At 41.9% G+C, this 25,130-nt stretch overlaps 3 protein-coding genes across 3 annotated transcripts in view; all 3 read left to right on the top strand.

Moving 5' to 3' along the window:
• Positions 1 to 2,638, top strand: part of SMG1 (SMG1 nonsense mediated mRNA decay associated PI3K related kinase) — a 90,426-nt gene extending 87,788 nt beyond the window's left edge. The window contains exon 62 of the mRNA XM_061599121.1: positions 223 to 2,638. Coding sequence (XP_061455105.1) covers positions 223 to 300 — 78 coding nt within the window. The 3' untranslated portion in view covers positions 301 to 2,638. The remainder of the gene's footprint in view (positions 1 to 222) is intronic.
• Positions 2,639 to 5,366: 2,728 nt separating this feature from the next.
• ARL6IP1 (ADP ribosylation factor like GTPase 6 interacting protein 1) lies at positions 5,367 to 15,157 on the top strand. The gene is made up of 6 exons (XM_061599823.1): positions 5,367 to 5,545; positions 9,850 to 9,983; positions 11,007 to 11,126; positions 12,007 to 12,124; positions 12,664 to 12,748; positions 12,922 to 15,157. Exons 1-6 carry the CDS (start codon positions 5,510 to 5,512, stop codon positions 13,038 to 13,040), a joined length of 612 nt encoding a protein of 203 aa, XP_061455807.1. The 5' UTR covers positions 5,367 to 5,509; the 3' UTR covers positions 13,041 to 15,157.
• A 3,059-nt stretch (positions 15,158 to 18,216) lies between these two features.
• On the top strand, positions 18,217 to 24,847 carry RPS15A (ribosomal protein S15a). The gene is made up of 5 exons (XM_061600008.1): positions 18,217 to 18,303; positions 21,119 to 21,256; positions 22,897 to 22,976; positions 24,040 to 24,125; positions 24,714 to 24,847. Exons 2-5 carry the CDS (start codon positions 21,124 to 21,126, stop codon positions 24,805 to 24,807), a joined length of 393 nt encoding a protein of 130 aa, XP_061455992.1. The 5' UTR covers positions 18,217 to 18,303; positions 21,119 to 21,123; the 3' UTR covers positions 24,808 to 24,847.
• Positions 24,848 to 25,130: the final 283 nt, after the last annotated feature.

Here is a 25,130-nt window from a genome sequence, read left to right as displayed (position 1 = left end):
GCTCATTCATGTTAGCAACAAAACATGGTTGGTTGTCTGAAACTGATCACTGTGACAGTTAGTAGTCTCTGCTGTGAACATAAATATTTACAGTAAACCATGATCTTCCTAAAACAATAAGTAATGTTGGATGAATTTGCTGGTGAACTTGCTAATAAAGATGGTGTTGAAGTTCTCTATGTGTAACACAACCCAAACTTCTTTTACATTGCGATTTCATAGGTTGACTATGTGATTAAGGAAGCAACTAATCTAGATAACTTGGCTCAGCTGTATGAAGGTTGGACAGCCTGGGTATGAACAGGAAGATAGCAGGTCAGTCTGGTTCAGCAAGGTCAGACATCCAGCAGAATCAACTCGGCCTCAGGCATCCATAGCAGCACCACAGTCGGTGGTGGTGCCTTTCTGGGGCTTAATGTGAGGAAACCTAGGCAATCTCGGTGCACTGGGAAGTGAGTCCTGCAGAGTAGCTGCACTCAGGGATACGCTAAACACAATGGCCTGGAACCCCCCAGGGTCAAGGGTGAAAGCTCACCGCCTGAACAACACGGCTGTCTTTCTGCTACAGAAGAACTGCAATCGTGTCGGGGGAAACATAGCTGCAGAAAGGAAATTGGGAATGCTACATACCGCAGAGTGATTTGGAACCCAGTTCCACCTGACCCTGTGAACAATCCAGGAGATACCGAAACCGAAAAAAAGGGGGGCCGTGAAGAAATCGCAGCAAAGGAAGATTTGAGAGATTGAGTTTCTTGAGTCGCTCTTGTTGCTTGGCAACAGTGCTGGTTGAGTTGACCAGTTAGTGCAAAATAAGAAAAAATGCTACATGAGAATGAACTTCAGAAATGGACTGAAATGCAAAGAGCTGCATGTCAGCTGTGTTGGAAGAACCTCTTTGAGAAGAGAGAGCCTTTGTCTTTTCTTTTTTTTTAGTTCTTTCCCTTTTCTGATTTATTCTTGTTTAGATGTATTTCCAATATGTTTTTATTTCAATCCTTGTTCAGCCAAATTAAGCATTATTTCTTTTCTTTTTTTGCAAACCAAATTTCCAAAAGCACAGGGAATGTTGAACATTTAAATAAATATTTTGTGTTGGCTGATCAAATGCAAATCGTTGGAGGTTTTTTGTTCCTTTTAAAGTGATTTTTTTGTGTGATTCTATCATGTACAGTTTCCCCAAATTCACTGTGCATTTCAAAGTAACGAATCTAACAGGCATTTGGTTTCATGTGCACCTCCCTCTGCTTGCAGTATACACTCCTTTTTGTAATTCGCGCCTTTTCCTCCAAAATTCATTCTACTGTGATTTTGCTGTAGTTTCTTTTGTAAAGATAGCTACTCCAATGTAATCTTTACCTTTAAATGATTAGAATATCTAAGTAGACGTTTACATTGTTGATGACAGAAAATCAATAAAGTCAAGTTCTAGTGGAGATAGTTTTAGGCTGTTTGGTTCATTTCATATTTTGATTTACACTTGTAAATGTTTAGTGTTTCAGTTCAATTGGGGGATTTAAGGACAAACATGGAAAGCTATAGTGTAATCTCTTTTTTGTTCTAGTGAAATTGTAAAAAAGATTTGTGTGAAGTTACTTTTCCGTATGACTTCCAATAGGTGGTGTTCAGTTGTGAATTTCTCAACAAGTTTTCCTAAACCTACCTTGCACTTTTGAACTATGGGTGTGAGAGAAGTTGCTATTAAAATGGCACTTTAAATCAGTCTGTTTCCATATGTCCTCAGTGTTTTACTTGCCTGCTAACTAAAATTTTCATTACCTTTAGGAGCTCGTTTTGGCTTTGCCTTAGCAAAGAACAGGCTGCTGCTTGATTCGTGCATAATATAATTATCACTTATTGGAGTCATGTTAGAATAGGCACTGCTTGAATCTAAAGTTCCAAATTGAACTTGTGAGGCTATGGGAACTTAATTCATTTGCTTTGAAAGTCATTAAATGAGGACAAATCATATCCTCTCTTGTCCCTTTTAAGGATTTTAAAAGCCTTTCAAACAGTGAGTTAAGCTTTTTAAAAAAGTTAATGCAGCCTATTTATCTGAGTGTGAGCTTAGGCCTTTGTTTCAGAGTTGCTATCAAATATATATTAAGGCCCAGTACAAGGAGAAGAAAGTAATTATTCCAGTGTTTTCTAATGTGGAAAAATGTTTGACTTCCTCAGAATATCTGATACTGAAGTGACTTGATACTTATTAGCAGTCTTCCACATAGGCTTTTGCTTTCATTTGATTACCTACCCTAGATGTGTCATGTGCACTGCCTACATATTTACTAATGCTTGTGAGTAAATGCATTCCAACCCTGGAACCCTTTGCCATGTGTTGCAAGAGTGAGAGGCTTGGTTTTCAGTAAAATTCAGTTGAGGCAAAATCCATGCATTTGATAAGTGTACTTTTATTTCCCTTCCTGTATGAAACATCCTTAATGAGCAGTTTGTATCCAGATACAGTTGGGGTAAGATAGTTACATGTCCCCCACCCCTTGGGAACTGGGGGTCAAGGCAGGCTGCTGCACCTGTGATTCATGTATTATTATACCACTTCTATCCAGAAATGAAACATGTATGGAGATGGGGTCTTTACTGCATAATGTAATAAAACTCAGAAATCTATTTGTATTCTTCATTCCCTGTGTGGTGTCCTTTATTTATCAGCAACAAGATTCAGAATGCTAGACCTCTCTCTTGGAGTGTGCAAGGATGACTGTATCAAGCATGTGTACCTTCTGCATTTGTGGAAAATGTTACCACCTCTTTCACTGACGGGACTGCACAAGAAATACATTTCAAAGCGGCAGTGAGTTGCCTATCATGCACATAATCCACATGAATGTGTTGGATGCAAGATCATTGTTGCACATTCCAGCACTTCTCCAACACCTGCCTGAAGCAAAACGTAGATTTCCAATGTGGAAAAGTTTTGCTTTTAGTTTCCTAGGCCTTTAGCACACAATGACTTCTATATAACAGAAGATTCTCCTTTAGAATGTGTCATTACAAATCCATATATGCTGTAGACTATCTCCTTTTTTGCAGTTTGAGACTTTCTAAGGATTAGCCTCCTGAACATAACGAGACTCAAGATTACATTAGCCCTAGTTTGTTCTCTGTGTATTGATGGAAACATAAAGAAGGCAAATATGAAGATATTTGGACAGCTTTTCTTGTGACTTAAGCTCAATAGTCATCAGTTAAGAGTACATTTTATTTCATTGCATGTGCTTGAAACACCACAACCTTCCTTCCTCTCTCTCCTCTTTGTATTGCTTCCCCCCTTTTTCTTACTAGGGGCTTTACCATTGCATGCTTTGTGTGCCAACCCCCTGGCACTCCTACTCCCTCACTCCCCTCGCCAAACGACCCACTGCCTCCAGGCATTGGTGCATGTTGGCTGCTATGGGTCTGCTTGCACTCCTCGCCTGCTTGCCTTGTCTGTTCCTCCACCCCTTCTGCCTCTGTTTGTCTTCCACTTAGCTTTCCCCCACCCCCTTTACTCCTGCCTGTCTCCATGGCTCTCCCACTCCTTGGGTGCGCATGCATAACTCAGCCAAGCGTGCTGCCCGCTTGCTCTCCCACTATGCCTGGCCTGGCCATCACCATGTAATGCTGCAGGTCGCCATGCTAGAGTCGGCAGTGCCTCCTGTCTCTGGCCAAGCAAATTGCAGTGTGATGCTTACGCTTCGATATACTGTAGTAAAATAAGAAATATTCATGTGGAGGGTTTCCCCCTCTTTTCTCTATTTGAGTAACTGAATTCTTTTTTTAAAAAAGGGATCAGAAACTCCTAGTTTGTGTGATTTTGCCTTCCGTCTTTAGAGTGGAAATTTCTAGTCCAGCATCCTGTTCTCATGGTTGCCTGTGGAAGGCCTAGAAGAAGCACAAGAGCACCCTCCCCTCCTGCGGTTTCCAGAAACTGATATTCTGAGGCATACTGTCTCCAACCATGGAGGCAGAAGATAGCTGCTATTGCTAGTGGCCACTAATAGCTTTGCTTGATATCGCTGTGTACCAGAGTTTCTTGTTACACAAACCCTAGTTTGCTGCGATGTCCAAATGTGCCAACTATGGTCAACGCTTACTCTCCCAACCAGAATTGGAAAGTAACTTCAAGCTGTGGTTTCCTTATTCTGGCTTTGCACACCATAGCTGGCTGATCTGGGAATCACAAAGCAAATAGGAAGCTGCCTTATACTGAGTCAGACCCTTGGTCCATCTGTTGTTGTTATGTGCCTCCAAGTCGATTATGACTTATGGTGACCCTATGAATCAGTGACCTCCAAGAGCATCTGTCATGAGCCACCCTGTTCAGATCTTGTAAGTTCAGGTCTGTGGCTTCCTTTATGGAATCAATCCATCTCTTGTGTGGCCTTCCTCTTTTTCTACTCCCTTCTGTTTTTCCCAGCATTATTGTCTTTTCTAGTGAATCATACCTTATTATGCGTCCAAAGTATGATAACCTCAGTTTCATCATTTTGGCTTCTAGTGACAGTTCTGGTTTAATACCATGGCCTGAATGATCCTGACTTTGGTGTTCAGTGATACATCTTTGCATGTGAGGACCTTTCCTAGTTCTCTCATAGCTGCCCTCCCCAGTCCTAGCCTTCTTCTGATTTCTTGACTATTGTCTCAATTTTGGTTGATGACTGTGCCAAGGTATTGATAATCCTTGACAAATTCAATGTCCTCATTGTCAACTTTAGCCATCTAGCTCAGTTTGTCTAGCTCAGTATTATCTACACTGCTTGGCAGTGGCTTTCCAAGGTTTCAGGCAGGACTCTCTCCCAGTCCTACCCGGAGCTGCTGGGGCTTGAACTTTGGGTCTTCTGCATGCAAAGCAGATGCTCTACCTGCTGAGCTGTGGCCCTTCCCCCAGTTGAAACAGCCAACATGGTGCCGTCTAGATGTTTACTAAAACTATTAACCCTAGTCCACATGGCTACCGCCTAGGGCAGCCTTTCCCCACTAGTGGGCCACCAGATGTTGTTGGACCACATTTTCCATCTTTTCTGACCATTGACAATGCTGGCTGAGGCTGGTGGCCCACTAGTTGGGAAAGCCTGGCCTAGGGACTATAGGAGTTTCAGCCTAAAACCCTTGTTAGCGTTACACTTTTCATCCACCCCTATTAAGATGTTTTATGGGGTCAGTCAGAAAAGCAAACGGCGCCGGAAGCCATCAACGGCAGAAGAAGGGTGCTTACAGGTCCGAATTCAAACGAGAACGATCAGCGGTGTGGAGGCTCGAGGTGGGTGGGGATGGATGGATTGGTGGGTGGGGTTGGCCACTCTACCCAATGGAGGCGGCGGGGAGGCGGGGCCGAGCTGATAAAAGAGGAGGGCGAGAACGACGCGAACGGTTCAACGCGGGGAGTGGAGCGGAGAAGCTGGAAGGGGTTGTGCTTGGGCAAAGGGAGGGCGAGGAGGCGGAGCTAAGCAGTGAACGGTGTGAGTTAAGGAGAGGAGGAGGCCGCCTCGAGCAGCTGCCTGGGCCACACAAAATGGCGGAGGGCGACAATAGGAGCACCAACCAGCTGGTGGGTGAGCGCTGAGGCGAAGGACGCTCGGGTGGTGTGTTTACAGACACACCGCTTCCCTTTTGAAGTGGGTGAAGGAAAAGGTGGTGGTGGGGTCTTCCCTTGCCTATATCCTGCAAGGGGCGTCGGCGGGCGGGCTCTTGTTTGTACGCAGGAAGAGGGAGGGGCTGCCTCTTCTGTCTCCGTGCCCGCGTCTCGTCAGAAAGGCGGCCCCCCGCTTCCCAATCCCCCCTGACGTTATCGTTTAAGTTTGGTGGTCGCGCTATATTTCTGCAGCTCCTCGGCGAGGCGGCGGCGAACTGCTGCATGGGGAGGAGGGCTGCGGGTGAAACCCCATGCATGAAAACGGGCACGCCGAGGTGTCTTGTGGCACCCTTCGAGCCAGACGGGTGTTAGGTGGCAGACGCTTTTGCGGGCCGACGGCCTGCGGTGTTACCCATCATCGACGCTTATTGAGAGTGTGTGTGAAGACGCGCAGACATGCATGTGTTAAGGGTCACATATCAGTGTGCGTACATGTGTATATATAGATATAAGCATCCACCAGTGTGCAAATTGATGGATGCGTGTACATACACACAAATTCTGATGGATAACAGTTCATGTGTTTTATAAACTGGGTTCTGGCCTGCAAAAGTTCTGCCACCATAAAGCCTTTGTGGTGCCAGTGTGCAACTAGCCTTCTGGAACGAGCCCAGTTCGAGGCATGTTGACTCAGAATTAAAGTGCTGAGTAAGCCAGGCTGTCCAAGGTAGCTGTGCAGTTCAGATCGCACGTTTTGAAAAGTCTGGAAGGATTCAAAATCAATTACGAGGTGTTAGAAGCGGTCGGGGGCAGCTGTGTTTTGTGGGAACGCCATGTAATGGTAGCAGGGCCCTCTGGCAAGTGGGGATGGAGTGCAGGGTATGTATTGCTAGCTTTTATATGAATCATGTCGGTCATTTTATTGCCCCGGTTCCCCCTCAGGGATGCATCCAAAAATGTCTAGCAGCTAGCCAAACCACTTTTTTTTTATTAAAAAGGTTTCATTTTCCTGTGCCTCCAGTAGGACTCTGCACTGTCATCTCCCTTTGTGGTATTAAGGACACCTGGCCTGCTTGATTATGCTAATGCCAGCAGGAACAAGCAGGGTGCTTTGGTTAGGCTGTCAAATGAGTTGTGGTGCTGCTTCAGGGATAGGCAGATGAAGTTGGGTACATAGGATTGAGCAAGATGCTTAATGAACAGTGGAGGTGCTAATGCTGCTTAACTTCTCCTTGACTTTGAAACGAAGATCATTTGTATCCACAGTGATATTTGCTACATTTCTCACTGTGTGTTATGCTTGGTGTATATCCTGCCGTTCCTCTGAGTTCAGGACAATGTACATGGGGGCTTCCCCATTTTATAACGATCCCGTGTAGTAAGTGAAGGTGTGTGCGTGCAGTATGGCCCAAGATCACCTATAGTGAGCTTCATGGGCAAGGAGAGATTTGAACCCAGGTGGAACAACTGTTTTCTGGCCCTTCACATCTTTACGTATGTGTGCACAACAATATTCATCATTATCACTTTATTTGTATGCTGCCTTTCCACAAATGTTGTGTTCAGAGCTGCTTACAACAATGAGAACAATATATCACAAAATCAGCAACTGCAAGAATAAATTTACAACTTTAAACTTCAGGAGGGAGAAATAATCTAAGAACATTATTTGATGGATAGAGCTGTCTCTTGCTGATCAGGTATATTTTCATAGAGAAGGCTGTTTTAGGAAATGGACAAAAGTTGAAGAGTAGCAATTGGAATTCAAAATGTGGAAGAACTAAAATTTCTAGATTAGCAGGAGTTTTTTGTGGTGTGCAGACCTCAGTGGTGGTTCTTTTCCTTCATGGTTCATAATGAAACTTTTACCTACTTCCTGTTTACAGGTCTTCAGTTTATGATTTTGGGCTGTGATAGTAATGAGCACAAAATATGGTTGTGTAAAATGTCAAAAATAACAGCTATTCACAGTTAATTAAAATTTGGGGAAATCCAATTTAGCATAGAGAGATCTTGCACAGCATTTAACACTAATTAGGATAGTAAAAATAATGCAAAAAGTGTAATTTCAAGAATAAATCGTTTGCAAAATTAAAAGAAAAAAAGATTGCATTTGCCCAAAGCAATTTAGATTATACAGAGTTATTCTCTTGCCTTTTCTGTCAGGCTTCAGCCCAAACTTAATTATGATTATGAGATCTGGGTTCACAAACCAGATAAATTAATATTTTGTTCTAACACCCAAGTTTCTTGGGAAAATGTAACAAAGTTAAGCTGGAGTTGGAACAACTCAAAAGAATGTCCCAAAGCAGTTTTCACAAGATGTCAGAACAATAAATGGCAAGGAGAAAGGCTCTTCATGATGAACTATATTAATAACTAGATCCAGAGTTGCTCTTCAATTTGCAAAAGAGGTTCCCATTTGAAAAGAGGGAGGCAATTTCCACCAGTTTTCACTAACCCTACTGATCTAGGAGATTCTCCAGTCCTCTGGAACAGCTTTTCAAGGGCTACAGAAGGAGGAATTGGTAAAATTGCCTCCACAACCCCCTTCCTCCAGTGGGAGTTTCCTGTTCTTCCTATGTGAGCTCCGATTCCAAACTTCACTATGTATGTAAAAAAAATTCTGTGAATATGGTTGGGAGTAATCAGATTTTTTTAGCATTTTGTTACATGATGGAGATAAAATAATTTAAAAGTGAATCTTCCATGAAAGTATACAAAAGGACCAGTTAGAAGGATGCAACCATCAAGAACTGAGTTATGTTCCGCAAAGCAAAGGTAGAACAGTTCTCTTGTCCACGTAAAATAAGATACGGTAGGGCCCTGCTTTATGGCGCTTCGCTAATAAGGCGGTCTCAATTAGACACAATTAGACTAAAGCCCCACATACGGATGCTTGTTCCGCTTTTATGGCGGTTTTTGGGCATCTCGCACCATTCTATTCAATGAGTTCTGCTTTACAGTGGTTTTCACTTTACAGCGGGGGTCCGGAACGTAACCCGCCATATGAGTGGGGCCCTACTGTACCCTGTGTGCCCCATAAAGTATATAAGCCTTGAAGGAGGCGGTGGTGTATCCCCTTCTTAAGAGGACCTCCCTGAACCCAGAAGTGTTAAACAAGTATCACTCAGTGGCAAATATCCCCTTTTGGGGCAAGATACTTGAGAGGGTGGTGGTGGTCCAGCTTTAAGCATGCTTGGATGAAACTGATTATTTGGATCTATTCCAGTCTGGCTTCAAGTCTGGCCACTGAAACCACTTTGGCTGCTCTGGTTGATGACATGTGTTGGGAGAAAGGAGGAATGCCACCCTGCTTGCTCACCTTGATCTCTCAACGGCTTTTGATACTGTTGACCATGGCATCCTTCTGGAGTGTTTCTGGGGGTTGGGGGCACTAAGTTTCAGTGGTTCTGCTTAGACCTCCAGAACCACTTCCAATAAGTAGTTAAGCGAGGCTATAGTTTGGCATCATGAGAACTGTCCTTTGGTGTTCATCAGGGTTTCATCTTGTCCCCTTGCCATCTAACATCTATGTGAAGCCACTGGGAGCTGTCATCTGGAGATTTGGAGTGAGGTGCCGTCAATATGTACTTGACACCCAGCTCTATGTCTATCCTATCTGAATCGGGAGAGGCAATTGAGGTGTTGAACCAGTGCTCAGAGGCAGTGATGGGCCAATAAACTGAGTGTGAATCCTGAAAAGACAGAGGTGTTGTGTGTCCATACTTCTCATGTCCAGGAGATGGGGAGAGCCTGTTCTGGATGAGGTTGTACTCCCCTGGAAAGAACAGATCCACGCTTGGGGGTATTCCTGGATCTGACATTATCACTGAAAGCTCAGGTGGTCTTGGTGGCTGTGACTTTTTCCAGCCCCGGCTGACTCATCAGCTTTGCCCCTTTCAAACAGACATGACTTGACCACAGTGCTCTGTGCTCTGGTAACTTCTTTATGCTCTGGTAACTTCCAGGTTGGGTTATTGCAATGCACTCTGTGTGCGGCTGCCCTTGAAGATGACTCGGAAACTTCACCTGGTCCAAAATACAGCAGCCAGATTACTGGCTGAGGTTCCCTTTAGATCTCATATATACTGTTTTAAAACAGGTGGATTGAATAGGGTTTTTATAGTAGGTGGTATTCAGAGGTGGTTTACCATTGCCTTCCTCTGAGGCTGAGAGGCAGTGACTGATCCAAGGTCACCCAGTGATGATGATAATTGCATTGTGTAAACATTTTCTGCTTAGGGCAATTACCTATGTTAACATGCTTTTGTTCACAGGCTGCAGAGACAGCTGGCTTGGAAGAACAGTTGCAAGGATGGGGTGAAGTGATTCTAGTGACCGACAAAATCCTTCGCTGGGAAAAACCATGGTTTCCACCTGCTATGATTGCTGTAGTTTCCTTCATTTTTCTGTAAGTTATTGGAGAGGATGTTACAAAAATATGCTAAAGAAAACTAAATTAGCTACATTTCCTAAAGGTACTTAGTACTGCTATGCTATAGGAAAAGTACATGGCATGTTTCATGCAGCTGGACATACAATGTTACTATAAAAAACAATTATGCATTCAAAACTGGGTGTTTTCCTAGTCATCTGATTTCATGAAAGGGCCTATTAGCTGGGAAAGGTAGGAAAGAGCAACAGAAACATTTAGGAATAAAATGCTTTCTAGATAAATTACCATCTGAAAAACTGAAACATGATGTGGGGAAAACTATAAAATGACAGCATATACGTCATATGCAATGTCTGACTGCAGAAATTAAAGACCAATGCAAAATATTGCAAAAATTGATAAGATGGCAGTATGAAATCATCATCATTAGTAGCTGTAATAGTAGTTGCATTAGTTGTTATAGTAGTTGTAGTTTTGTATCCTCTTTTCCTCTGCTATTGTCTTCTTCTGGCTGTCCACCACGAGCACCAACCAACATGGATTGCCCCTGACTGACTAGTACCGAGCCATATATTCACTTCTGGCCCTCCTACTGTAGCCCCAGCCAATCACATTGTCTTAACTAAGAATTTTAAACCTTAAACCGCAAATCAGAAGATGCATACAGTCAATCCTTGTTTTGCATATTGAGAGCTCCATCTCACCTGTTAGTTAAGGTCACCCAGCGACAGTAAAGCCAGCTTTTCACCTGGTCAACTTTCACCTGACCAGGCAAAATATGTCCTTCATCAAATATATTACAGTGTATATTACAATACAAGTGACCGAATACATTACACAATACCCATTAAAAACAGTTTAAACAAACAGGATTTCTTCACACTGATTCCCACTCCCATCTTTCCTGACCACTGGCCATGTAGGCTGGGGCTGATGAGAAACAGAACATCTGAAGGGCCACCAATTATCTACCCTCCTTTTATCTAAGTGTTAAGTGTAATGCCATCTAGGTAACACCCTGTTCTCTTGCCCCCACAGGATGATCTACTACTTGGACCCATCTGTTCTTTCAGGTGTTTCTTGTTTTGTTATGTTGCTTTGCTTGGCTGACTACCTAGTACCTGCTCTTGCTCCTAGAATTTTTGGCTCTAGTAAATGGTAAGTTGCTTGAGGACTAAATAAAAAACTACCTGTTGCACTTTTGTTGTGTCCATTAAGTATAAAATTTAACAATAATAGAAATGGACATTCATCTGCCCATTGTTACATGAACTATTTGCATCAGTCCTGAACAAAACTCCTGTTACCTAGTGCTCTTTAAAAAATGAGAATAAACAGTACAGAGAAACAACAAGAATTGTGTGAAGGGTCTTGTTGTCTCTTCCTCTTCATTTGATATTTTTGCCTATATAGCCGATGTTTAGACTGCAAGGTCTTTGGGGCAGCAACCCATCTCTTCCTCGCCCTCATTATGTTACCCTGTATAGCACCATGCACATCAATAGTATAGTAAAAATAGCTGTGGCCTTCAAATGACTGTGTGAGGTTGTTTATTGTGGTGTAAACGTATATAAAGATGTTGCCATACTGAAAGTTTTGAGGTAGCTGAAGATCCTCACTGCTTGAAATAGTGATTTGCTGATCAGTCATTCTTGCAACATATCAACAACTGTCCTGATAGATTCTGTCTTAATAAGGCTCAGATTTGCAGTTTGATCAATTCTTCGTAATATCTCGTCATTCAGAATGCATGTGCCAATTGCAAATTAATGCAAATTTTACTCCATTAAAACACACATGATCCATCCGTTCTTGGATTTGTTGATAGCCATAACAACAATAGTTATATAAGGAGGGAGAGCTGAGAGAAAATATACTGTACATATATGAATGGGACAATAAAATGGCATCAAATTTTGAACTGGGGGGAGGGTGGGAGGAGACTGGCTGCTTATTTGGAAGTGTGCAGTGTTAAGTTCTTTGCTTTAGATGAGATGTTATGATATCAATAGGTTTGCTTAAAATACTTTCTTTAAAGGACTACTGAACAACAGCAACGATTCCATGAAATCTGTAGCAACCTGGTGAAAACACGGCGCAGGATTGTTGGTTGGTGGAAACGCCTTTTCACATTTAAGGAGGAAAAGCCCAAAATGGTAATTTATGTGCTTCTGCCTTATGTGTATTAAAACAAAGATTTTTAGTGAAATTACATTTTTAAATGCGGATCCTTTTTTTAAAATTTAAATTGTAGTTCAGTCTTGAAATGCAAACTTTAATATGTGCACACACCAACTGATTAAACTTCTTTATGGTATCCTGATTTGGACATTTGACATGGGATTCCTCCCCCCCCTGTAGTTTCAGCTTCTTTTTTTTGCTTCAGTTTTCAGAACAGTTATTATAGTGGTATGTGAATGTCTTCCCTGCCTGCAGTTTAGAACATCTTCCCAATACACCCAACAAGCTACTAATAATCTAGGCTAAGCTCCTAAATTGTGCTTGCTTGGAAGCAATTTCTACTTAATTGAATGAGATACTGCCAAGTGTGTGTTTGTATATTTATTCATTTAGGATCCAAGTGCTAATCATCCATATTTTTAATAGCAGCAGGGGAGATGCTTAGAGAGGTGGCTGTCATCTTACTCCTTTAGAAGCTATTTTTATGAACTGCTACCTTTCTTATCTCTCCTAGTATTTCATGACAACGCTCTGTTCGTTAGCTGTGATTGCTTGGATAGGACAGCAAGTTCATAACCTCTTCCTCACCTACATTATTGGTAAGCAGTGTGATGGTGCAGAATAATGCATTGCTGTGTTCTTACCAATAGAGAACAGAGAAAATAGTTATACAATGAATTGATTCCAGCATAAATTCATGAGCAAATATGAAGAATGCATTTGCAGAACGCAGGTGATAAAAACTTGAGTTCTTGTTTTTACTTTCTTTCAGTGAGCTGCTTCTTGTTGTTTCCTGGATTAAACAAACATGGCATAATTTCAAAATATGCTGGAATGGCAAAAAGGGAGGTCAACAAACTCCTCAAGCAAAAGGAGAAGAAAAATGAATGAAGCTTTGCTTGATAATTTACTCTATAGTATAATTGTGTTCTGGGAACAATTCAGTGAATTGTTGTGTGTTTAATAGTATAGAAGTGCTTATTTCAGTCATCGCTTTTTAATTTTAAATAGGGGCCCTTCTTATACTATTTAAATAGGAACTGTATGGTCCCTCAGTCACACACATACAGTCTGCTAACAGTCATTCTTACAGTAACTGTGACTAGCAACTTCAGTAATAAGATTGATCAGTAACAACTGGTGGTGGTAGATTATAATTGTGTAAAGATGTCTTGTTACTTTTTTGGGTGGAAAGCACCAGTTAACATTCTCCATTCCTACTGAGCATTTTGAGGGCTCTCTGGACTGTCTAGATTTTCTTCATGATACACTCTAGGTTAAACTGATAAACTTACAAAGTTGTAGGCCACAGGTGATTTCAATAAACAGGGCTCCTAAACTGTATCCAAGTTGTAGTTGTAGCTCTGTATTACAACTTAACTGCACTGAAATTGAATGGAAAAGTCAGGATGCACAGTCAACTTTACTGCTTCTGTTATTTAAATTGCTGTAGTTCTGGTGTTGTGTAACATGTCTGTAGTTTTTTAAAAAATGTGGTCTATATAAAATCATGCTGTACTTGATGCATCTGTCTTGCCAACAAGTCTTCGGAGTTATTTGTGTTTTCTTAATGCTATTTTGTTTTTATTACGCATTTCTTAAGTAAAAGAGTTTATAAAATGATAGGCATCTTAAATTTGTGTTTAACAGACAGATTTCTGTCTTAATTGTAAATTGATGAACAGTGTTATCTTAGAAAATATAGCCTTGAGAAATCTTGAAGTTTTGTTATCTTTTTGGCATTTTTACTTGGCAAAAGGAGACCTGCTGCTTACATTACTGCCTTACATATTGTAGTTCTGTCTCATTCTAAGTTCCCAATCTTAGTTACAATTTTCTATGAAATGTTGAAATTCAGTAAACTTTTTTGAGGAAAGTATCTATATAAGTACAGCTTTTAAACTGCTGTTGCTTCATCTGGCCTCCAGTGAAGCCCCAAAGGACATAACTATGTTGGCAGCCAAGGACAGAATGTGTTGTAGCTAGAACTATGTAATGTTTTTATCACCTCTCTCCTACTTTTTACTAGTATGGGCCAATTAATAACTTATTTTTGTTCACATACATCAAACATTTTTGAATCCTGGGGTGTGTGAGGAGGTATTGCTCAATTTTGGCTGCCACACTAATGGGTAATATAGTTCACACAGCTTATCTGCATCAGGACACAATGGTCATTTACAACATTTAAAGATCCCTCCATTGGATCTCTTTTGTGGTCAGGACATTGTGTTTTCCCAAACCAATGGAAAACCATTTTCAAATTCATTAGAGCAACTTCACTAGATCTCTGCAAAGGCCAGTGAAAAGAGACATCCCTGGTGTAGGCTTTCTTCTGGCGATATAAGGAGCAAGATTGCTTATTACTGCTCCTTAGATTGAAATATTTCAGTATGCTAACTTGGTTATCATTGTAGTGAGTTTTTCTAATTCATGAATACATATTTGGTAATATCTCCCATTTGGGAGTTAGCAGCAGCACACAAGTCCTGGACAAAGAGAATTTATAGCGGCCAAGTGAATTAATAATTGGAAATTAGCTATGGCAACTCCTGTATCTAGTAGTTATGCACATTAGCAACAAGGTGATGTATTAAATAAATAGAAATTAGAAAACTGAAATAAACAATTTTGGAGTGCTTTGGTGGTAAGTGACTCACTGGAATACAGTGAGTCAAATTCCTTTGACAACATCACATCTTCCCGTAAGTCCTACAGCCCCCCATCCATTTTGTATATTTATTTTTAGACAGGATACCTAAACCATTTACCTAACTTGAATAGGAGTGCAATGTTTTATGTGAAGGGAAAATAAGGAAGAGGACTTGTGGGCAGGTAGAGAAAGGACTCTTGGAAGGAGGGGAAACAAGTTCCATGTATTGCCCTTCCCCTTGCCCCGCCCCACCCCATTGCTGGCATTTTGATTGCATTGATATTTAATGTAGGTAAATGATAAATGTATATCTAGAAGGCTAAAAGTTGAATAAAAATGTTAATAGAAGAAAAAATGGTTGAATTAATCTTATTGAATGTGTCTGTAAAGCCCGTTTTCTCCATTAATCTAAGCAGGAAAAGAAAGTTTGCAATATTGGACCTAATCAGTGATGTCTTAAAACAAGAGTGAGCAGTCTTCAGGCTTTTAGTGTGCCTTTGACTAGAACAACTAAGAGCCAGGTGCAAAATTGTGGCTTAGGAATGCAGACGCAGAACTGCATAACAAGGTGCTCTCAGCATATGTTCAGTCTAGGAATCTTATTTTGGTGCCAGAAACACAATTTTTTTCAGTCAAATCTACTCTTCTCAGGTTTTCTTGATTTCAGCAGCCTAGTTTAAGAGGAAAATAAGTTTTTGTTGCTGATATTGTTTCTGCCTTGCAAGTCCTAAACACTTACTGACCTAATTGCAAATCACCTGAAATCTAACAGTAGACTACGCTCTACTCTCTGACTGCCCTTTCCTTCAAAGCCTGTTGCTGAGGCCTTGAGGCTCCCCTCAAGTAATTTTCCACTTTGTGTTGCACGTATTTCAAATTGTACTTTGCCTGTTGGTAGAACTATCTGCTTGGGAAATGCCTCATTCAACAACTTTGGAGGCTGAAAACATTTCCACAACTGCTTGTTATACTTGTTATATACAATGTGTAGGGCCTAGCTTGGGTGGGCTCCAGGTCTCTATTTGGCCTCTTTAAAATTCTCCCTAGGCCACACTCCTTTTTCCTGATCACACCCTTCACTGACCCTGCTTTGCACCCTAGTCCCCCGCCCCCATCTGGAATGTGTCCTTGAGCTCTAATAATCCTTTCTCTGAATGGAGGATAGAGGTGTGTAAAGAAACTAACCTACTGTGTTGTTATGTGCCCCCAAGTCGATTACGACTTATGGTGAACCCTATTAATCAGCGACCTCCAAGAGCATCTGTCATGAACCACCCTGTTCAGATCTTGTAAGTTCAGGTCTGTGGCTTCCTTTATGGAATCAATCCATCTCTTGTCTGGTCTTCCTCTTTTTCTGCTCCCTTCTGTTTTTCCAAGCATTATCTTTTCTAGTGAATCATGTCTTCTCATGATGTGTCCAAAGTATGATAACCTCAGTTTCATCATTTTAGCTTCTAGTGATTGTTACACCAACGTGTAGATTTGTTGCTCTGCCCAGCATTGGCATGTAGTGCTGAGAAAAGAATGCAGCCTTTGGGCTGTAAAAGGTTCCCCATGCCAGACCTACCTCAGCTGGTTGTGTTAGGAACCTTTCCCACCTTTTAAATAAATGTTTGAGAAGCGTTTACATCTTCCAATGGAATGATGCCCCTTGAATTACCTTTCTAGTGCAAAGTCAGGTAACAGCTATACAGCTCAGTGCTCTCTCCAGTACAACTAGGTTGTAGCAATAAGGTCAGAATTAGCTCAAGTTAGAGGGACTGTTGCTGCAAAATGATGTACTCCTTCCGCTGTTGCATATCAGTTGCTAGAAAACGCAGGAGGGGAGAGGGCTCTTGCACTCCGGTTCTGCTTATGGGCTTCCCATAAGCATCTGGTTGGACACAGAGCAGGATGCTGGACTAGATGGGCCTTTGGCCTGATCCAGCAGGGCTGTCAAGCTCTTATGACAGAGGTCATGTAGCCTGAGATGAGGATAGACAAGTCGAAGTTGTATATGCTAAATCAAATAAGATGGAAAACATTTTCAAATTCCTTTGATAATGGATAGTCACTGCCTTTAACGAGAAACAAAAGAGGAAATATTCAGGTACATATATTTTTAAAGAGGATTCCGTTAAGTTAAATGTGGACAGTACCCTAACTCTCTGGGCACAGTAACAGTCGGTGCAACAAATCTCCTCGCCCCCTCTTGCCCTAAAGAAACCTTATAAAATGTTTTTGAGCGTCAGTAAACCGCAATGTTCCAATCTCTACTCATCCGCGCAACCTCCTGGGCGACATTGGACTCGGTGCCTGCACCTGCCCTAACCCGCCTCACAGAGGGGGGTTGTGAGAATAAAATTGAGGACGAGAAAAATGCACAAATGTAGCGTTTTAGCACCTGGAGGTGGTGGAAGCGGGATAAAAATGCAATTCGTATATAGTAATTTCATGCTCCAGCGCCCTCAGGCGAGAAATAAAGGAAGGAAGCGGATCTATGGTGCTTACCTAAAACACCGTCTGTCCCCGTCCCCTTTCCGGAAGCGTTTTGTGGTTGCTACTGGATACCAGAACTGAAAGGGCTGTCGGGAACCCGCTCCAGAAGCCATGACTTTACGCCTTAGAGATAGAAAAATATAGAGTGGCACACAGGCTGGGCTTCCGGTAACATTCGGGACGTCGCCATCGAGAATACTTTGCGGAAGTGAAGCAGAATACTGTATTCTTTCTACTCTTAACAATCTAAAAGATATCTTCCTCCACGTAAAATTTAAAACTTTGAAAACATTTATGAAATAGCCATGCCAATGCAAATTCTAATGCCAGTACAGTCCATCAGCTTCGTATTTCAATTTTGGGTGGGCAGGGGCTGCAGAAAGGTTTGGTGGTCAGCCGAGAGAGCAATTTACAACAGTCCTGCAATGTAGTTCAGTCATCCCCCAAGTTGGCGAGGCTCATTTGTCAACAATCGAGTTGACAAATCGAGTCTTTAGTGTCATTGGCCCAGGCCTGTGGACAGCTCTGCCAAGAAAAAATCAGCAGGTGCCTTCTGTTCTGATTTTTTAAAATGCCTGCTGAAAACTTTCTATGTCACCAGGCTTATGAAGCCATTTGAGAAAGTATCTTTCAGCAATAGTTAACAAATGATTTCTGATTTTGAATTTTTATATGGTTTTATTCTGTTTATATATGTTGTAAACTGTTTTGATAGTTTTTTATGAATAGCGATATAGAAATATTTTTGATAAGTAAATAAATATAATATCCCTATTAGAGATCGTGTGCATATGTGTTGGGGTGTTGGTCTGCTTTTTCTCTAAACTTTTTGTTCTCTACGGTTTAAGGCTAAGCCAGCTATAGAATTGCCTGGACGGAAGCCTTCCTAGTACATTTTAACCAGGCGAAGAGGAAGATCTCGCGATAATCTCCTTCACTTCCTTGTTGTTCTACCGCCTCGATTTCCCATAACACCCCGCGCGCGCCCGGCCGCCTTCCTTTTTCCGCCATATTGCTGCACCGGTGAGTAGCAAGCGATGGCTGTTCCCGGGAGGTATCCGTCGTATATCGAATCCATCCTGCTTCCTTGGGTCGCTGTCGCCCCGGATTCGGGAAGCTGGGACTCCGCTCGACGCGCGCGGCTTATTTGGAGATGGGCGCGCTGGTCCTGGCCCTCGCGGTGGTCGCCTGAATGGAGCGGGGGGTGGGAGAGGGACGCCTTGGACTGGGGGCTGGGAGCAGAGGGAGAGCTCTCCTGGCGGGCTGTGCTTGAGCGGGGAGGCCTTGGCCTGCAGGCAGGCGGGGAGAAGCGGTGGAAGGTGCTTGTTTGCAAAGAATGGGTGCCCCGGCGGCGTATTTACGCGCCAAGAGTCTTGGGTTGCAACTTGACACGCGCGTTTTCCCGGGAGTAAACCCCGTCGAACATCGAGGGACTTGCGGTTTGAGTTCTTCGAAAGAAATGGATGCTTGCACCAGCTTGTTCGGAGTGGCCGGCTTGCTTGCTGCTGCCTTCTGCTCTACAGGGGTGGGCAAGAGATGGCATTCCGCTTTGGATTGCCCCTTGAAAACACTGGATGCCTGGATCCGTTATTGGAACAGTAAAGGATGGGGTCTTTGGCTCGTGCTGCACGCCAGTTCCTAAACGGGGTGGTTTGTCTTACTACGTGCTTATAAGGTAGCTTTATAATTTTGTGATCATCAGATTGGGGAAAGTATTGGCCCGCCACCTACTCCTATACGTGCAGACTAATGTTACTACTGGTAAGCAGTGAGCAGGGGGGAGAGAACCCCCATCTCTTGTGGTACTCTCATTGTAAAATGCACTAGCATAGCTGTGTTAAAATTCTAAAGGATTGCTGGATTGGCTGGTTGCAGTGAAAGCAAAAAATTGTGGTACATGAGAAGCCATGGTTGATCATACCAAACGGCTGTCTTGGCCAGTGTCTTGTTTCCCACTGTGGCCAATCAGATTCTTCTGGGAAGCCCACAAGCAGGGTGTGAAGGCAATAGCCCTCCCTCACTGTTGCTCCCCAGCAGTTGGCATCCAATAGTGTCTCTGAACATTGCTGCTCTGTATGTGACTAGTGCCACAATTAGACCTCCTTGGTTTGACCCAAATTAAACAATATTGACTATATTAATGTGTTTTGGGGTGAGAGACATCATATGTAGGATCACAGGAACAATTTGTCAGTTCCCAGCATTTTTTCTTTTGCCCTGAAAAAGTGCCTCCCCTTTTATCTCCATATGGTAGTGATGAGTACATGTTAGGGTGAAGGTCTTTCTAGGGATAAAATGTGGCTGTGTCTTAAAAACAACTGTGTGGTCTTGGAAGGCACCTCCAATCCAGCTCCGGTGTCTTGATGGAGAATAACTAATGCATTCCTGATGACCGTATGATGTCTAGGAAAAGCAACTCCACAGCCTCACCATGCCATCATATCTCACTCACAAGCAGGTCTTAAATTTTAAAGTAACAGTGTGTGCTGTGGGGCATGTAAGTATGAACATACCCCAGTGGAAGGGTACCCCAGTGGAACATACCATCAGTGGCAGAGCATCTGCGTGCAGAAGGTTCCATGTTCAATTCCTGGCATCTCCAAGTAGGACTGGGAAAGAACCCAGTCAGAAATCCTGGTCTGACTCAGTATAAGGCAGGTTCCTAACGGCACTGCACAAATAGGCTTGTAGATAGTTGCTCTCCTGGTTGTGACTCCATGTAACAATAGCCTTCATGCAATCAACCTGGGCAGCTCTTCTAAACAGAAGGCAATTATCTTTTTTGTGTGTGTTTAACCTGTTGATCTGCCAGAAGTAACTGTATAAGTAGTTGGGCTAAGTAACTTTTGTGAACTAGATTGTGAGGCTGGAGTAAATCTACATTAACTGTAATTTTGGATTGCTAGAGCTCTAGGAAAATAGCAGCACTTCCAATTAATCCCTTGATTTATGGCACTGCATGATGTAACAGTCTACATGCTTCTATTTTGCTATTCCTCTGTTGAGCAGCTAAAGATAACTAAACTTTTAAGGCTAGTTGATATTGATGAAAGTGATTTAAATGCAGGAATCAGTGGAGATATTTGCTTAACGTAGGCTGGATCTTGTCCATGGTGTTGGCTCAAGTCTTAGGGCCAAAACATGAGTGATTTTACTGGAATAAAGTAATATCAAAGCAGGCTGAGCATCAAATTAAAATCAAGGTCCTCCCCTAAAGTCTTAAGATCTGTTATAATGTGCCTTGAAAAAGTGCCTGGTGGTTTATATTTGTATTCTTAAAAGCCTTTTCAGACATTGCTCGTTAAGAGGTGTGTGTGTGTATTCTTATATATGGAGATTAAGCTATTCTAAAATACATGCAGCGCACTTGCAATATAAGACTTACCAAGACAATTCATGCTATACGGTAGTCGGTACTTTCTGTAGTTGGCAGTGACTGAAGCGATTATATCAACTTACTACTGCTGAAAACTGTTAAGAGTGAAACTGCCCTAAACATTTTTATCTTAGGAAGAGCTGTATGGCCTGAAAGCTTGCAGTGTTATCTAGCCAAGCCGACTAAAAGATTTTGATTCATTCTTTATTTGCAGTTTAGGGTGGTCACGCAGTAGCAACAGATGATGCATGCTACTTGATATCCATGATATATTTTCAAATTTGAGACCACAAATGTTTTCATTTCCTGAGAAGGTGCATGTTGATGACCCTTTTAATTGGCACTCTATGCTTCTCAGTGCTTCCAGCATCCTGAAGTAGTCTGGCGAGCCACCATTTGGAGATTACTGATACATGTCAGCAACTCAGCCTCCCATTTAAAGATGTGTTTTTATCCATACAGGCATCATGGTGCGCATGAACGTTCTGGCAGATGCCCTTAAAAGCATCAACAACGCAGAGAAGCGTGGAAAACGTCAAGTTCTCATCAGACCATGCTCCAAAGTAATTGTCCGGTTCTTAACTGTGATGATGAAGCATGGTAAGTCCACAGAATTATGTGAAGCTGATCTCTAATAGCCCAGGAAAGATTCAGATTTTTGTCCTTCAGGTATCTTCTCCTTAGCTTGAAACTGGATTGAATTACTTTAAAATGTTAAAGGTTCGATTAAAGATGACTGGTGTGATTGAAGAAGAGTACTCGGGGGTTGGTGGGGGTGCAGAAATGGTTAGCATAAACACACTCAGTGAACAGAACAAGCAGCAACACTGAAAGAAATTGATATATATATATATATATATATATATATATATATATATATATATATATATATATATATATATATATGATCCAAAAAACGTGCATGGTAGCCTTAAAAAAGTGGGGGGCTTGGCCAGAGGTAGTAAATAAGTAACATTTTATTTTGGTCACAGACCAATACAACTTGGCCAGAGGGGGATTTTAGGCTTGATTGGCAAGACCAGTGAAAAAATGTAGACCCAGGACTAGCTTCATAGGACTGCGCCGTTACATATACAATTTGAGTCTAATGATACACAATTTGAGTAATGATAACAAGTATTAGCAGCTTTGTACAGCATAGAATCGTCCCTAGGAGACACATAATGAAGATTCTATATAACGGAGAGTTCAGCTTTAGAATCTTGCTTTGAATTTTATCTTGCAATATGGAGTATCTGAAGGTCATATTTGCATAACGTGCAGGCCTAATAAAATAAAGTAGCAAGCAGATCTCACATCCTGGAGTTCCGTTTAATCCACTGGTCTTCAACCTTGGGTCCCTGAATGTTGATGGACTACAACTCCCATCATCCCTAACTGTTGACCATTTTGTCTGGGGATGGTGGGAGTTGTAGTCCATCAACATCTGGGGGCCCAAGGTTGAAGACCAGTGATTTGATCAGTCTGTAGGAACAGTCAATCTTGTATGAGAGAAATCACGACGGTGAAGGAGTTTATGGACCCTAATCAATTTTGTACAGCATGTTCATAGCTTAAAGCTCGCACGCAGTTTTAGAAGTCTGTTGCTACCCATGATTAAAAGTTTTTACCAATACTTGATTACAGAATACCACGTCCTATAGGCAGCAAAACTAGCTCCAGTCTAAAGATGCAGTGGAGGAGTTTGTTTTGGAATCATGTAGATTTATGTAATCCTAGCAAGTGGTCTGTTGCAAAAGCTCAGAAAGTAATTGATAGGTACTTAGATCATAATTGGCTGTAATCCCTAAAAACACAATCAGGTTGTACCATAGTGCATCCTGCAAAGTGGTGTAATAATTCCATTCGCCTAGAGAAAGATAGATCTGCCCAGACCAAGAAAGCGGGACACAGTAATCACCTTTTCATTGAGTTAATGACACTGTTTACATCACAAATACAAGGAAAGGACATCTTGTCATCAGAGATCTTGTGAGATAGTGACTTGCTGAAGTCAAGTTCCATGGCTCAGCAGGGATTTGGACCCAGGCTTTCTTGGTCCCAGTCGGATAGAAGCCACTATGCCTCACTGGCTCTTGCATCCCACCTACTTGGACCTAATAATCAAGCGGTTCAGTTCATGAGGGGAAATGGATTGCTTTAGTTCTAAATAGGACATGATATTTTGTTTGAATAATGCATAAGTTTGAATATACTGAGCGCTGTTCTTCAATTCACAGGCTATATAGGTGAATTTGAGATCATTGATGATCACAGAGCTGGAAAGATTGTTGTTAATCTCACAGGCAGACTCAACAAGGTAGGATCTGACTTCCATTTAAGCCCTGCTGGTCTTAACTTTTATTGCAGTAGATTTAAATCTTGGAAGATATGGTTGTCAGATATATTTTCATTCATTTCACCTTAAAGGAAATTCTCCTTTGGAGTAAATGGAAGATGGCTTGGGCATGTATTAAGTGCAGGAGCCACGCAAGCAAGCATAATGTGTTTTCTCAATATGATTGTGTGCATACCCACATTGATACGTCTGTTATATGGAAGTGCCTGCAGCAGTTTGATGATGGGGACGGCTTGAAAAGAAGCAGCTGTAATCATGGAGGTTTAAGGAGCATCACTTTAAGACCGTCTGGTCCTGTCAATATTCTGCAGCAGCCACTGCACAGGCTAACTTGAGCTGATAAAACTGCTATAAAAACCATTGCCTAGTAGCAGAATGCAGCACTTACATTGTTCCTAGGGCTGAGGCTGGAGAACAGACCTTAGGATGCCACTTAAGTGGCTGTCACCAGTTGATCCTCTTCTTTCTTCTTGATCCCTCTGGAGTCAGTTGGCAAACAGCTGGCAAACTGATATGCTTAGATCCACTAGGGCACAACAGCTTCCTGCTCCACCTATGAAATGGGTTATATTTGTAATGTGAATAAAATAATCATGGAGCTTTTTTGCTTCATAAATACTTAGATACTGAATTTTAAATAGGTATATTGTGTTCTGTAAATTGTAAATTTTAGGCTTTATATATTTCCATTTTCCCAAACGTGCCCTTCTGCGCCTTCAAAGTTTTTGGCTTGATTGCTACAATTAGAACCTGAAATTACAAGTTCACAGGATAAAACTGTACAAGTGTACTTGTACCGTTTCTTATTGGAAAAGTAAAGGTAGATGTATTAGCTCATAAGGAAAATTACACAATCTATAATAGGGCATTACCTTGATTCGGCCAAGCAGAATATTGCAAAGAAATGTGCAGCTACTTTGGTGAACTTCTGGGGTAGCTTAGAATAAAGCAAAATAGCACAATGCCTGTGCAGATAATACATTGGAAGAATGGTTAAGTCACCCCCCCTTGCTTTGTTTGATAGTGTGGCGTGATCAGTCCCAGATTTGATGTCCAGCTGAAAGATTTGGAAAAGTGGCAAAACAACCTGCTGCCTTCACGCCAGTTTGGGTAAGTATTAGCTGTATGGAACTGGATGTTGAAGCTTGTGATAGGGTTGGTTCATGGCTGTGAACATTACTCCAGCTCCTTCTTGTCACTAGCTTCACAGTGCAAGAAAGGTGCATGCTGACTAGAGTTGATTCTATTCTGTAAGGAGTTCCATCATTTTAGATCCAAAGCCAGCACTACTAGCACTTGATCTGCTGACTCTGGCACATATGTAACGTTAGCCTTTCCTTTTGGTAGAATCAGCTAAGTCATTGCGTGAATGCAGTGGAACTTCCCCTCCTTCTCCCCCATACCTCCCCCAGATCTGCTTGGGGGATTACCCCAACCTTCCAGAGCAGATTTGGGGGTGGGTGTTGCACTTGTGGAAGTTGTTCCACTTGCCCAATGATTTAGTTGGATTGAACCCAGTATGGACAGTGATTTACATGTAATCTAATCTCTACGCTTGTCAAATATTTATACAAAATTTAAATTTGCGTTTAGTTTTTGTGGCAATGCGTTCTTACCTGTTGCCTTCTTTCTGCGCTTGCAAATAGAAAAGAATTCAAGCACAAATCCTCACAAGTATTTTCCTGATCTTTTTAATAGGTACATTGTGCTGACAACTTCAGCTGGCATCATGGACCATGAGGAAGCCAGGCGAAAACACACAGGAGGAAAAATCCTGGGATTCTTTTTCTAAACTTGTAAAAACAGGCATTCTAATAAATTGTTCAAATGGACTGTTTGCAGCTTGCGTCTTAAAGTTAATCTTTGTTCTGTGAGTGCTTGCTCTGGTATATCGCACTATTCAAGTAGCAGTATATTTTACATCGTTGTGTAAGGTGAGCTATATGTAAGCCTCTGCACCTTTGCTTACCATTTCTCTGAAAATGGCTCAGATTATCTTCTCAGTCTTGCTGCTTTATAAACTAAACACACATGTCTGTGCACCAAAACATGAACAGAAGGATGATATATAAACTTTGTGCAGTTGTCAATCTTAATCCCCTGGATTGCAGTTGC

This window comes from Rhineura floridana, chromosome 17, assembly GCF_030035675.1.
Source record: "Rhineura floridana isolate rRhiFlo1 chromosome 17, rRhiFlo1.hap2, whole genome shotgun sequence".
In the NCBI taxonomy this organism is placed as follows: Eukaryota; Metazoa; Chordata; class Lepidosauria; order Squamata; family Rhineuridae; genus Rhineura; species Rhineura floridana.
Note: the sequence above shows the minus strand (reverse complement) of the source record. Positions and strands in the feature narration are given on the sequence as shown.